Below are 14,302 nucleotides of genomic sequence, written 5' to 3'. Positions count from 1 at the left end.
TTTTGCTAATTTTAAGAAAAATAATTTTGATGGGGCTTATTTTAGGATGGTGGTTAAACCATTAGAAGAGAGAATAATTTTAGGCTACCATATGCCAAATCCTAAAATATTGGCTTTTTATGCCAATTTTTGGACCTAGTTGTCATGCCATGCCAAATCTCGTTAATTTTGGAAAAGAGATTTTTACATTCCTATACCATATAGGAAATCTTATTACCTTCAATGTTTAAGGTTTGATATAATTACATTTAGTATACCAAATTACCAATTCTATACCATAGTGTTTTTTAAGGGTACAATTAATGCAGCGTATATCCCTCCTTAATTCAAGGTACCGTATATCCCACCCCTCCCATATTTCTCTCTCCCAAACCATTATAATTAATCAAATCGTTCAGAGATTTTAACCTATCTGTTAACTCTATTTCCTGTGCCCTCAACACATTATTCTGAGCAGTGCAAAATGTCAACCTCTCTGTAGTCTCTTCAATTTTAGCCACAATGGTTCTGTTGGCAGCTTGTAATTTGCTGACTTCCTTTGTCAATTCTTGCACAAGATTTTGTTTCTTCATCCTAGATCGCCTTGCAGATTCCCTATTTGAAATCATTCTTTTCCTTTTCTTTTCACAAATTTGAGTTTTTAATATCCCAATTTGTTGACATTTTTTTCTTCTCTATTTCCTTCAATATTTTTATGTTGTTTTGGTTTCAATAAAAAATTGGGACTCAAGAATAAAATCAAGATCAATTCCCATTTGATTGTAGCTTAATTGGTATTTTTGACATAATTGCGTTTTTTGTAGAAGATTTTCTAGAAGTTTTAGTCGTTTTGGATTTGTGAAAACAGAAAATAATGCATCTACAATCAGAATACAAATAATCTACAATTTATCTACAAAATATCTACAAACTGGGTACATTGAATTTTAATATCCAATTTCCATTTCAATTGTAGTATAATTGACATTTTCGACATAATTGCGTTTTTTGCAGAAGTTTTGTAGAAGTTTGGTCGTTTTTGATTTGTGAAAACAGAAAATAAAGGATCTACAATTAGAATACAAATAATCTACAATTTATCTACAAAATATCTACAAACTAGGTACATTGAATTTAATATACCAATTCCCATTCGATTGTAGTTTAATTGGAATTTTCGACATAATTGCGTTTCTTGCAAAAGATTTGTAGAAGTTTAGTCGTTTTTGATTTGTCAAAACAGAAAACAAAGCATCTACAATCATAATACAAATAATCTACAATTTATCTACAAAATATCTACAAACTGGGTATATTGAATTTTAATATCCCAATTCCCATTTCAATTATAGTTTAATTGGGATTTTCGACTAGACATAATCTTAAAGATTCATTATAGTATTCTCAATTATAGATTGAGGGAAATATATTAGAAAGTTATATCAACTACTCTGTCGAGTGTGAAAATTATTAGATTTGTCAACTTATTATTTTTCATGGAAAAAAATATAACGATATTTGCAGCTACAAGTTTAAGTGAGACTATAAGCAGAAAGATTAGGTGAAGTAGAAAATGCAGAGATATTTGCTTAGTTTCTTCGTTTTGTGGGATTTGTTTCTTCGTTAGGTGAAGTAGAAAATGCAGAGATATTTGCTTAGATATCTAAATAAAGAATTTTAATGTTACAATGATTCCTTATTTAATGAAATATCTGGAAGAATATTTACTTCCATAATTGTAGCGCGCCTAAATAGGAATATCTTGAAGAATATTTAGTTCCAGATTTGTAGCGCGCCTAATTAGGAAGGAATCAAGTCTTAATAATTGGTATTTAATAAATGGTATAATATTTGTAGAATAACTGTGACCATGACGGGTAAATATGAAATTATGCACATTTTTGGTAATAAGGTTTCATATATGGTATAGGAATGTAAATGTCCCTTTTGAGAATCACTAAGGCACACATAGGGATGTCAAATCTGGCCCAAGCCCAAATGACCCGCCCAACCCGCTTAAGGTTGGATTGATTTTTGACCCGCCTATTTATTAATCTTAGCCTATCTTAACCCAACTCATCTCAACCCATTTAAAGTTGGGCTAAGTTTTAGGCCAAATTAATCCATGAGCAATTTTATTAAAATATCTTAAAAATATTTTCTTTGTTTGATATGTTATATATGACCATAGAAAAGAAAAAAAAAGTTGTATTTAGTAATTATACAATTTATAAGAAAATAACACATATTAATTAAAACTTAATAAGAGTTGGGCGGGTTGGGTTATGACCTGAATTTTCGCCCATCTTGACTCAACCCATCTTAACCCAAACAACTTTGGGCGGGTCAAATGACCTGCTCAATTATTAACGCAACCCATTTTGACCCGCCCAAAATCGACTCAACCCGCTCATTTTACACCCCTAGGCACACATAATAATGAAATATATAATATCGGAAAACGTGTAATTATTACATATATTATACACAGTATTTTCACCAGCGCTAAGACACTTTTTGAAGATTTCTAAATTTTTTATAAAAGGGTTCAAAATGTCCCTAAACTATTGAAAAAGGTTTAAAAATACCCTTTATCTACCTATTGGGCTAAAAATACCTCTTCATCCACTTTTTTGGTTCACTTATGCCCTTTGACCGTTAGGTCAATGCTAAATTAAAAATAATAATTATTCTTTTTGTAAAACTTAAAAAGAAATTCGTTGTTTTAAACTAATGCACCAATAGTCCACTAATTTAGTAAAGCCTTCTTATTTTATTTTTTTTAGTTTTTACAAAAAAATATTATTTTTTTCATTTTTTTAAAGAATTTTTTTTGTAAATACTGGAATTTTTTTTTTGTAAAAACAGAAAAAATGTTTTTAAAAACATACTTTCATTTTTTAAAACTGAAAAAAATCTTTTCAACAAAATATTTTCGTTTTTGAAAAATATTTGTTTTCCAGTTTTTTTAAAGCATTTCGTTTTATTTTCAGTTTTCAGTTTTGTTTTAAAAGAAAAATATTTTCGTATTTTTAAAAAACTGAAAAAATGAAAGAATTTTTTTTCAAAAACGAAAATATTTATTTCAGTTTTTAAAAAACGAAAATATTTTATTAATTTTTTTTTTCTGTTTTTACAACTTTTTTTCAATTTTTACAAAAACAATGCTTTAAAAAAACTGAAAAAAAATATTTTTTTTGTAGAAACTGAATTGCTTTTTGTAAAAACTGAAAGAAAAAAAAAAACTTTACTAAATTAGTGGACTACTGGTGCATTAGTTTAAAAAAACGAAAATATTTTGTAAATTTTTTTTTTAAGTTTTACAAAAAGAATAATAATTATTTTTAATTCAGCATTGACCTAACGGTCAAAGGGCATAAGTAAACCAAAAAGGTGGATGGAGGGATATTTTTAAACCAACAGGTGGATGAAGGGTATTTTTAAACTTTTTCCAATAGTTTAGGAGCATTTTGAACCCTCTTCCGTAAGTTTATCAAAAAGTTCTTTAAAAGTATTCAACATCTGAAATATTTCCACTTGTTTTAATAAAAATTGTATTCTCTCTGTATGGATTTACATATTTCAATATTTTGGTCATGAACTTGGACGTACATATTCAACCAAAAAAAAAACTAATTTATTACTCTAAACAATTTACATGTGACTCTATTTCAGATATAGCCTTATATCTTAAAATTCAACACGTGATCTACATAACAAAAATACTGCAGGATATTAGAGCGAGTTATCGCAGCTTTCTAAAATAAACAAGTAAACCTCCTACATAATGGAAACAATTAACTTACATTTTAACTATTACAGTTTGTTTTGTCTTGTTTATTTAGTTATAGAAACTACGAATAATTTTTGTTACATATTGTAGTTGAGAATGGCTTGATTTGAAAGGTGTATCTGCAACTGAATTATATCAAAATGATCTGCACAGTAATTTACTCGCAGAGGTATACTATACATAAATCAAATCACAACTTTTTAGCATACTTGGCGTTTGGGCACAATAATATTTTTGAACATCCTTAATACATCCATAATTGCACGGTCTATTTGATTCTTTTTCATTCTAAAATTTTTTCTAATAAAATAACTCTTAAGCTTAAAATTTATGTAAAAATAAACAACTAATCTTAAAAGTAATTTTTTAACTAAAAGTTATTTCTTAAATAATTTTTTTAATTTAAAAGTCAAGCTGTACAAAAATTTCTTCAACAAAAGCTCTCTGCAAACTACAAATCCTCTCGACTCTCTTTCCTTTGGTTTTATGCTTACATTAGTAAAAAATTTAATGTTGTCCTTTTGTTATTTTAGTTTTGATTTAAAAAATTATAGGTCTATTAAAAAAAAGTTATTGTTTAGCTAAAAATTGCGTAATTTGATTTACAAAAATTTGATAGACCATTCATCAACAAAAAAAAAATTCATGACTTGTTTAAAGTTTGAACATCCTTGACAGAATTCCAGTTACGCTACTGCTTCAAGCTATCCTATTGTGAAGCGAAATTACAATTTGGTTAAAGTTTGATATAAAATGTTATTATAAGATCCCTTAAATCGATGAAGCAATCGAAGCTAAGGGTTATCGCTTCATGCGTGAAGTCATTTATAAAGAGCACGTTATATAATATAGTAGATTTTTTCTAATTTCCCATGTCATATGGAATAAATAAAGTAAGTCTAAAGTAGAACGATGGAAAAGTCATTGATAACTAAAGAAAAAGGGTTTTCATCGTACGCAATTTCTTTTAGAAATTTAAATAAAAATATAATAGTAAGTTTGGAGCAGCAAATAAAATTTCCTTCAAAGAACTATATTAGTCTAATTCTAAGAATTTAAGTTAATGAGAAATTTTGAAACAAAAGGATAGTGTCTCTAGCAAACGCAAGATCCTCTGTTGTGGGTCAATTCTATTAAAATTAGTTAATTGGTTTAATATTATTAAAATGAAGTAGTTGAATTAGAAGATAGGCCAGTTTTATTATTAGTCGATAAACTAGAGTCGTAACAACCAAAAATATCTAAAATAAACGAAGCTGTTATAAAGAGGTTTGACTGTATAATGATCAGGTTGTTATCGAGTTTCTGAAATGTTTTTCATATTTGTAATCCGAAATATTTATTTACAAAATTGTCGCTCCAATTATCTTCAAATCTGTATATTTGGTGTAACTTTTCAATTTTCAGCAATCAGCAATTGGAAACTTTAAATTCAATATTTTCTTTTCCAAACACTCTTAGCATTTTTTTTTTTTTTTGGTTTCTCATCCGGTGTCCGGTACTCACATTAGAACCCGACTAAATCCGAATTCGCGACGGAAAATCCCACATTGGGGTTTTTTTTTTTGGGGGGGGGAGATAAAGCGCTCCCTAACAAAGGCGGCTCCATATACAGAGACCCGAACCCGAGAATGAAGGAGTACTTACCACTCCACCCCAACCCTTGTTGGTGCAATTTTAATATAACGGCCAAATGCTTGTATGTGCAAACAGAACAAGAATAAATCACGAGAGCTGAGATTATATCCGGAACAACAGAATCTTGGTGTCTTGTTCTCCATTTATTTTTATGCTCATTATCCATTTTATTTCTTTCAGAAGGAAAATCCTAAGCTTTACATAGTCCATTCGGACTCAAGCTCAGCAATGAAAGCTTATATTGAAAAAGAAAATGGAAATGAAAATTACTTATGTATGTTTTCATTGCCAATAAGCCATTCTTTAACTCGCTTTGGCAAAATGTCAGAATACACATCTTAGGTATTGCCGAGGAGCTGATAACAAGTTTCAAGACAAGGACAATATTGTATGGACTTAAAAGCATAATAAAACTGCAATGCAGTAAAAATACCATATATTTTCCGGGAGGTGATTTAGAGGGGAGTAAAGTAATAACCTGCTGGCTGTCCCATTCCAGCGTTTTGTGGCATTCCAAAAGGCGTTCCGTAGTATCCTGAAGTAGTTCCAGCAAGTTTGGACAAACCCATCTGGCCTTGCATCCCGTTGCTCGCATATTGCTGCCACAACTGTTGTTCCTGCGTTAGCAACTGCTGTTTCCTCTCCAATTCCGCCATTTGGACGTATGAAGGAGGTGGCACAGAAAGTGAAGCAGCAAATGGATCTTGATTCCCTACTGGTTGGATTGTTCCATCAGGGGCAGGCAACGCGAGCATAGGTTTAGACCTGTTGCCTGGTCCAGGCAATGCCACGCTGCTGGCACTCCCACCAGTTACCTGAGTATTGCTCACGTGCTGCCTCACAGTCCCCTGATCGTACATCCCGTTTAATAAAAGTGAATCAAAACCACCTGCTAAATCAGCCTTTTGCTTTGACAAATTACTGGCAGTTTCTACCAATGCCAACTCCCAATCAGCTTTGCCAATCTCAGCAGCTGGTGTCTGCCAAGCTGAAGTTACTTGTCCGGCCTCACCATCAGATGGGAATGCTTCCCACGAGTCATTTCCATTGGCTACCGGCCCAGAAAACAGAGCTAACGCCATTTTATTACCCTCGCCATCAGCTGTCACTCCATCATCCTTCAAATTAACCAAGTCCTCGGCTACCCGCTGAGTATCTGGCCTTTGCTGAGGTCCAGGTTGAGAAGGAGGAGGGGTGTAAATGTAATTCTCTGGCGGTGGAAGAGCTTTAATTTCATTCATATCTGGTTGTTTCTCCTCTTCAGCTGCTAATGAGCTCTCCGCCCTATTTATCTCGGGGCTCCTTGGCCTATTTGCTCTCTCTCTCAAGAAACCCTCAAGCGTGCCCAAAAGCTTATCAGTGATGATTTGCACCTCCGGGAACTCGGATGACCTTGCAATCCCAACATCCTTGCACCAATTGTAAATCCCCACAAGTTCATCAATCATCTTTGCAGCATTAACATAAGCATCAAACGCCTTGACGCAATCGGCATACTCCATCTCTGCGAACCGATCCAACAAAAACTGTAATACCTCACAAATATCAGCATAAAGCTTGAAGCTCTCCTTCACAAGTGAATATAACGCCACCAGCACCATCCTACTATTTTTTGCTGCCCCGGTTGGTCTACAAGCCAAGAACCTATCAAGAAGCTGAAGCAATTGATTCAACCTCTCTAAAACCCGCTCGGGCTTCATTTCTCTGACCGGTGTCACACCGTTTTTCTCTCCCCTTCCAGCGGACTCATCAAACTCGCTATAGGACCTCTCTCCCCTATCCATCCCATAACCATCTTCAAACCTCTTTTTGATATCAACGTCATTCAACTTCCTATCATAGACGGTAAACTCAAGCTTCTGATCTAAGTAAAAGGCGTAAGTCCTAACAAATCCAGAATGATCCCATGAGTTAGAGTGAGCTTCATCACGAAAATCGGACATATTCAAGACCCTCATCCCCCTCCGACTTGCATACATGATCTCTTGCCCGAGTACAGGATCTCCATCAGTTAACAGCCTATGCACAAGCATTAAGGCCTTCAATGCCACAACCCAATCGTGGGTTTTACTCAACCTCTTCGACACAGCAAAAACAAAAGCACTCACATATCCTCTAGAATGGGACGTCAAGTGCAAAATCTCCCTAATATATTTCTCATCTGCTGGCTCATTATCATGAGTGGTTGCTTTCACCACCAATACTTCGAGGTCTGGCGCAACATTGCCGGCCACTTTAGCTAGGCTTATACTAGTTTGATCTTTCACTGCCCCAATTGCCTTCCTAATACTTGGAGCCATCACCAATTATATTACAGGTCCTGATCCAGTAACTTGGTATCTTTGATCACCTTTCACAAAAACCAATAAAAAAACAAAATTCAAGTTCTTTTATTCCAATTTTATTTTTTGCCTTTCTGTTATTCAAATTGATTACAACTAGAATGAAAAATATATACTCCACCTGTCACAAAAAGGTTGAAGAGGTTCGGAGTTCCAGGGTCAAATCTTCTAAAGTAAATTCAGAAAAGTACTACAAATCACAACTTCTACAATTAAAAATATTCAGAAACGAACCCCCCTTGTTGAAAAATTACACTATGTAAATAGCGGAAAAATGAATTTTTCAGTTACAATAAACTGTTGAATCCCCTAAACATAACGGCAAATTCTAAACAAAGGGGATTCAAATATTCGTTTACGTTCAAATCCAAAGTGTCACATTCTAATATTTTTTAAATCCCCTTTGTATAAATTTTTGGCTCCGTTACCGTATTCAGAGAGTACTTATAAAAAAAATTCCGAGTGTATGAAAAAGTTATTTGATTTCCCATGTTGTAATACTGTCATATAAAACAGAACATAGGAATTATCTAACATATAAAAAATTAAAAAGATGGATAATCTAAAAATAAGAACTCTTTTTTTTTATAAGTAATATTAAGAACTTTAAACCCTTTTGTCAGTTTGTTATTAACAATTTGAATAGATCAGAGTCAAAGCCGGCAATGATGAAATTTTCAAGATCTTTTAGTGAAATATCAACAAACATATACACGTGACTATTACTATACAACGATCAAAAAAAGGCTTAAACTCAATCGTAAAACTAAAACCAATCAATACCCATATGAAATTACATTGAAAAGTGAGAGATAGGGGCAAAAAATTCATACCCTTTTAAGAATTTCACCGAATTTGATTTGATCGAAGCTGAAAATTGAAGTGATCGGCGGAAAATCCTATATATAGCCAGTCGAACAAAAAGTGTACTGAAAATACATAGTAAATAGATATAAAGGGAAAAGTGAGAAAAGATACAAAAGAGGGGAAGAAGAGAAAGAAAACGCGTAGAGAGAAAGGAAAGAGTAGTCGTAGTAGTAGTAGTAATGGCTTTAAACTGAGAGAGTCGACTCTATTCTGTAGACTTGTAGTTAGCGTATTCTTTGTATGTATACATTGGTGCGTTTTGTGGGTGTTTTTACGTTTTCCTCCTTCTTTTTCATTTAAATTCATTTTTCAAATGTTTTGGTGCGACCTTTTCTTGCAACCCTATATTTCTATATTGAAGGTGATCGAGACTAAAATAAAGGAAAACTTGGGAGTGCCTAAAAGAAATTGAGAGTCTATATATATATATATATATTGAGAAGAGGAGCCTTGGCGCAATGGTAAAGTTGTCTTTGTGTGACCTATAGTTCACGGGTTCGAGCAGCGAAATGAAATCAGTCGTTGATGCTTGCATTAAGGTAGATTGCCTACATCTATCACATCTCATGAGATGTCCTTTTGTGGACCATGCGTGAATGCAGGAAGCTTTGTACACCAGACTGCCTTTATTTAATGTGTGTGTTGGGTACAAGAAAAGTAATTTTTCAAAAAATAGGTTATTTTTAAAATATTACGTAAATATTTAGATTAAATTAGTAGTATGAAGTTAAGAGTTTGGATAATTGCGAAGGAAGATGATATCTGCCCAAACACACACATAAAAAGGTAATTATCTGTATATTTATAAGAAAGTATAATTAGTAATATAAATTTTTTGTTACATTATTGGTGAATATAAGTTAACTTTTATATTAAGAACAACATTTTCCCCTCCCAACTACATAAAACACACGATAATATATAATATCCTATAGTCATCAATTCCTAAATATATGGATTACAATTTATTATATTGGAGCTGAAATAATGATCTCTTAGCCATTAAGCTATCCTCTTGAATATTAGTACGGAAATTCATCAAAAAGAATTTCAAAAAAAAGGGCCAAAGGGGATAAGGCCTTTGTAATTTGTGGCTTATTATTAAAAGGATTGTGAGGTTTCAAAAAAGTTGTAGTTTTCTTTTTGAAAATTCAACTTTGTATTTTTATTGTTTTTAATTTTGTTTGTGTTTTTCTTTGCTTGGAATGAGGAAAAAGACGAGAATAAACCTTAAAGGACTGGTTTCCCTATAAAATCTGGAATTTAGTGTTTGTTTCATTAACATGTTCTAGTTTGTTGTATGGAATATTATGGCGACTAAGAATCTTCCGTGCAATTAAAAATAATTTTTTTAACAGTTCTTTTTTCATTTACTTTTTGCTTTATAATTGGATACTATACCTTTTCAAGTTAATCAAATCACACTGGTGATTTGGTATGTCATAGAATTTCTTTTTATCTTTTATAAACTTATCTCAATCAGAATATTGACCTTTTATTTTTAAATTGCTTTGGCTGTTGAATATGTTTGTACACTTATTTTTATTATGTGCCGCTTGTCAATACTTAAGGTTAAGGGAGTGCATAGCTAATCTAATTGAGTAATTTAATCCTAATAGTTGTAAATTAAAATAAAAATAAATATCACTTAATCATGATTAATTGAGAAATTAGTACGTATGTCTTTTATTATTAGATTGATGCAAAGACCATTTGCTGGTAAAAAATAATCGCGGTGAACTCCCTTCCCCTATTATTTATGTATGTAATTGAAGATGTTAATGAATTTTTTTTATAAAAAAAAACAGACTACATATATACAAACTCAAAACGTAAATAAAACAGAGAATTAAATAAATGAGTTGGTTATTTCCTGGAAGTACTAATTTATACCAGTATATTCCATATCAAGTAAGATGGCACCCTTTTAGTTTGGTTTTAATTGCCAATTTATTTTGGTTTCTCTTGGTGACAACGCTTTGTGCTCGACTAATTCTAATTCGGACCAGATAAAGCTTATTATTTGCCAATTTATTCAAACATATGACTTAAATAATTTGATTGTACAAATCTCTCAAATTGTGAGACTACATAAGGCATATGCACAAATTAGAAAAGAAAACGTAAAATTAAGTGTAGATTCATGAATTTAAATTAATTGTCTCTATCTTGCAATATAATTTACTTAGATTGCAAATGAAGCATAATTTGCAAGTGGGATATTTTCATTGTTTTTAAATCAAGTGCATTATTATTTGCACAAGAAAGCACCATCATTAATCCATTCCTTTTCTAAGGCTTGTGTTAGTGGGGAAAACTCAATTAGTTCAGGACACTTCACTAGGTATTTATAAAGTTTTTGACTTTTATTGTTCAAACATGCCTTTATGATAACAATGGGATTTTATATTTTATTTTTGCTCTTTCTATTTAACTATGGAAGGGGTAATTTTCATACAGGGATGAAAGGTATTTTTCATAGAAATATTTTTCCTGAAAAATATTTTTTGATGTTAGCTAGGTGAGTTAAAAATATTTTTCAGATAAGATACACATTAATAATTAATAATAACATTAGTAAATTGGATAGTAATAAAACTTTTGATTAGTAAATATTAATAATAAGAAAAATAATTTTTTTTTCAAAGTCCATCATCAAGATGGAGGAGTTAGGCATGACTCCAACCTGTATATTTCAAAAATAACAATTTTTTTTTGGTAATTAAACTTTATTTTCACGTAAATATATACAAGTGTTTGGACATGCAACCCCAAACTTAGTAACATCTCTTCCTCACTGACTACTCTAAGGATAATAGTTGAGCTTTTGTAAACTTTATTTTCACGTAAATATATACAAGTGTTTTGACATGCAGCCCCAAACTTAGTAACATCTCTCCCTCACTGACTACTCTAAGGATAATAGTTGAGCTTTTGTAAACTATTCCTCAATCTACTATGACTATGGCCTATACAATGAATATCTATAACTATTTATCTAGTAATATCTTCACTGCTTCTTTTAATCTTCTGAAAAATCCTTCTATTTCTTTCCAGCCATATGTAATACATTGCTCCAGTCATACTCAGCCCGTTCAGCATGGTTTTGGATCTGTTGCATTTCACCTGTTCTACTGCCCATTTGATCTCCTCATCCCATCCTTTTGGTTCTCGACCGAAACCCATCCAATTTAATGTTCTTCTCCAAACATCTTCTGAGAAAGAACAAGTAAAGAAGATATGGTTGTGACTTTCCATCTCATGCTCACATAATGGACATTTTGGACTTACTTGCATCCCCCATCTAGTCAATCTATCTTTTGTATATAAACTCCCCTGCATTGCAAGATACATAATAAATTTCCATTTTGGATAGCTTCTATTATTGCATAGCAATCGACTCCAGCTCACCTTTAGAAATACCCCTCTTAGTTGCTTGTACATTCCTCTAATGGAAAATGAATCAGTTTGCATTATGCTGATACCCAATTTTTTCCTATATACTTTTCAATATTCAAAATACCTTAAAATAACATGTATATGCATATATAAGTATGTCCAAGCGTTTATTATTATTATTTTTAAATTTTTAAAGGTTTTTAAATCAATTTATTTCTCTATATTTATCCATAAAAATCCAATAATTATTTTTAAAATTATCATTTTTGGTGATTCACTTGTTGAACTTTTATATTTATGTTAAAATATAGCCAAGATAATTTTTGCATATTTTTACAAATTTATTTAGCATTTTTAAGGCTAAATTGCACACAATTGCAATGTTAGCCATTTTAAGGTTTAATTATGTTTTATACACATAGAATTGGATCCTGTATTTTTTAATTGTTAGTTATGTACTATAAATCATTTTAGACCTTTAAATTAGTTTTCAGAAATTATTTATTATTTTTTATAAAATAAATAGGGAAAACTGGCTATTTAAATTTTAGCCAAATTTGGCTTTCAATTATGGCCAAAATTGGACCCCAAATCTCAGCCCAATTTTAATTAGAACTGGACCCCAACCCAATTGAAAACCCACTGGACCAAGCCCAAACCCGGATTCCCACCTATCCCCATTCAATCTGGACCATTGATTATTCAGATCAACTGTCGCTAGCTCCCCTTCCTAAATTAAACCAAACGACCCCCCCCAAAACCCTTTCATTCCTCACTCAACCGACTCTCATCTCTCTCTCTCTCTATCTCTGATTCTCTCTAGAACCTTCCCCCCTCCCCTCCTCTCTGATGAACTTCACCCACTTTCTCCCGCCATCTCCTTGCTTGAATATATGGTGGTCTCACCACCTACCAGCCTTATGGCTCCCTCTTGAACGTATGTCACCATTTTGAGGCTTTCAAGTGAACCAGAGGTGGTTCACTCGCCTCCCATGGTTTCCCATGCCATTTTCCGGCCATCCATGGTCGTTCGAGTAAGATCCGTGACTTTTCTGGCTAGATCGATAACTTTTCGAAGTTTTCTCACTTTTTTTGGGTTTCCCAAAACCCTAACTTTAAAGACTTTCCGATTTTCTTTCAGATCTATCTTAGATTTTTGAATGTTATGAATCTCTTGGTGTTTTTCTCAAAGGTTTTTTCCGATTTTTTCGAAGTGACTCTCCGTCTTCAAAATTAGGGTTTTTAACCTCTTTTAAAAGACTTTTCTTCTGATTTTCAGTGTTGTCTTATGATTTACTATGTTTAAACGAGTTGTTTATGTTTTCTTCTACCTGGTTCATCATGTTGAAAACCCTAAGTATTTTTGGTTTTTATCCGGGGTTCTGGAATTGTCTTTGTTCATTTTGTATGTATGCCTGTTTCGATTGAGCTCTTTATGGTTAGATCCCTTTCTTTGTTTAACTTGACTGATTCTGAGTTCTTACCGTTTCTAACTCAATTTTATTAAAACCCTAATTTCTTAAAGATTTTCTTCACTTGTTAATGTGAGTTTTAAAGACTTCTTTTACTCGTTTCTATGTGTTGGCCTGATCTCCTTTGCTTGTTACTATGTGTTAGGCTGGTTTCTTCATTTTGGTTCTATGTGTTAGCTATGACTACTCGACTTTGTTGATTACCATTCTTCGAATAGTCCTTAGCCCACTCATGTCACTTCTGTATGTTCGTGTTCATCTAGTTTGCTCCTTTTTGTCAATATGTTTGACCCTACATGTCTGATACGCCTGTTCATTCTTTTCTATTTATATGTCGAAGTGCAGAATCATGACTCCTTCTTGTTTGATATTGATTTCCTTAAGTTACGACTAATTGCAAAAAGTTTCTTATAAATCCTTAAATTTACTCGTTTTGTTTAAATTGATTGATTCCCTTCCTTTTTTACACCCGCTGAATCCTTTTCCAAAGTTGAGTACATTTTGTACTTAGACTCAATTGTATACTCTATTATTTTACTATCCTTTATATGGTTAGAAATCAATTTTTCTCAAACTGATTCCTTTCCTTAATTAACCCTGTTAATATCCGTTTGAGCAGTAATCCCTTGATTAAACGGAAGTACTTGTGTTAATTGATTCTGATTGTGATCATTTCCATGTAGGTACTGAAACTTTACTTATTGCCTTATTTCTCACATGTTTTCAAAACTATAAATACCCTGCAACCCTCTTTTCCAAAGACACGAACACTTTTCTGAACTCACACTCATACTCAAAGTATTCTCTCTTGC

The 14,302-nt window shown here is 32.3% G+C and overlaps 1 protein-coding gene across 1 annotated transcript; it reads right to left on the bottom strand.

Annotated features, from left to right (window-relative positions):
- Positions 1-5,632: 5,632 nt before the first annotated feature.
- On the bottom strand, positions 5,633-8,800 carry LOC104248800 (putative clathrin assembly protein At2g25430). Its single transcript, XM_009805123.2, has 2 exons — positions 8,586-8,800; positions 5,633-7,760 (listed from the first exon to the last, which is right to left on the bottom strand). The coding sequence occupies exon 2, from the start codon at positions 7,708-7,710 to the stop codon at positions 5,866-5,868; it is 1,845 nt and encodes a 614-aa protein (XP_009803425.1). The 5' UTR covers positions 7,711-7,760; positions 8,586-8,800; the 3' UTR covers positions 5,633-5,865.
- Positions 8,801-14,302: the final 5,502 nt, after the last annotated feature.

The sequence above is a fragment of the Nicotiana sylvestris genome, chromosome 11 (assembly GCF_000393655.2).
Source record: "Nicotiana sylvestris chromosome 11, ASM39365v2, whole genome shotgun sequence".
In the NCBI taxonomy this organism is placed as follows: Eukaryota; Viridiplantae; Streptophyta; class Magnoliopsida; order Solanales; family Solanaceae; genus Nicotiana; species Nicotiana sylvestris.
Note: the sequence above shows the minus strand (reverse complement) of the source record. Positions and strands in the feature narration are given on the sequence as shown.

Excerpts from the sequence above, each read along its gene's own strand:
- LOC104248800 (XM_009805123.2), bottom strand. The coding sequence starts at position 7,710 with ATGGCTCCAAGTATTAGGAAGGCAATTGGGGCAGTGAAAGATCAAACT.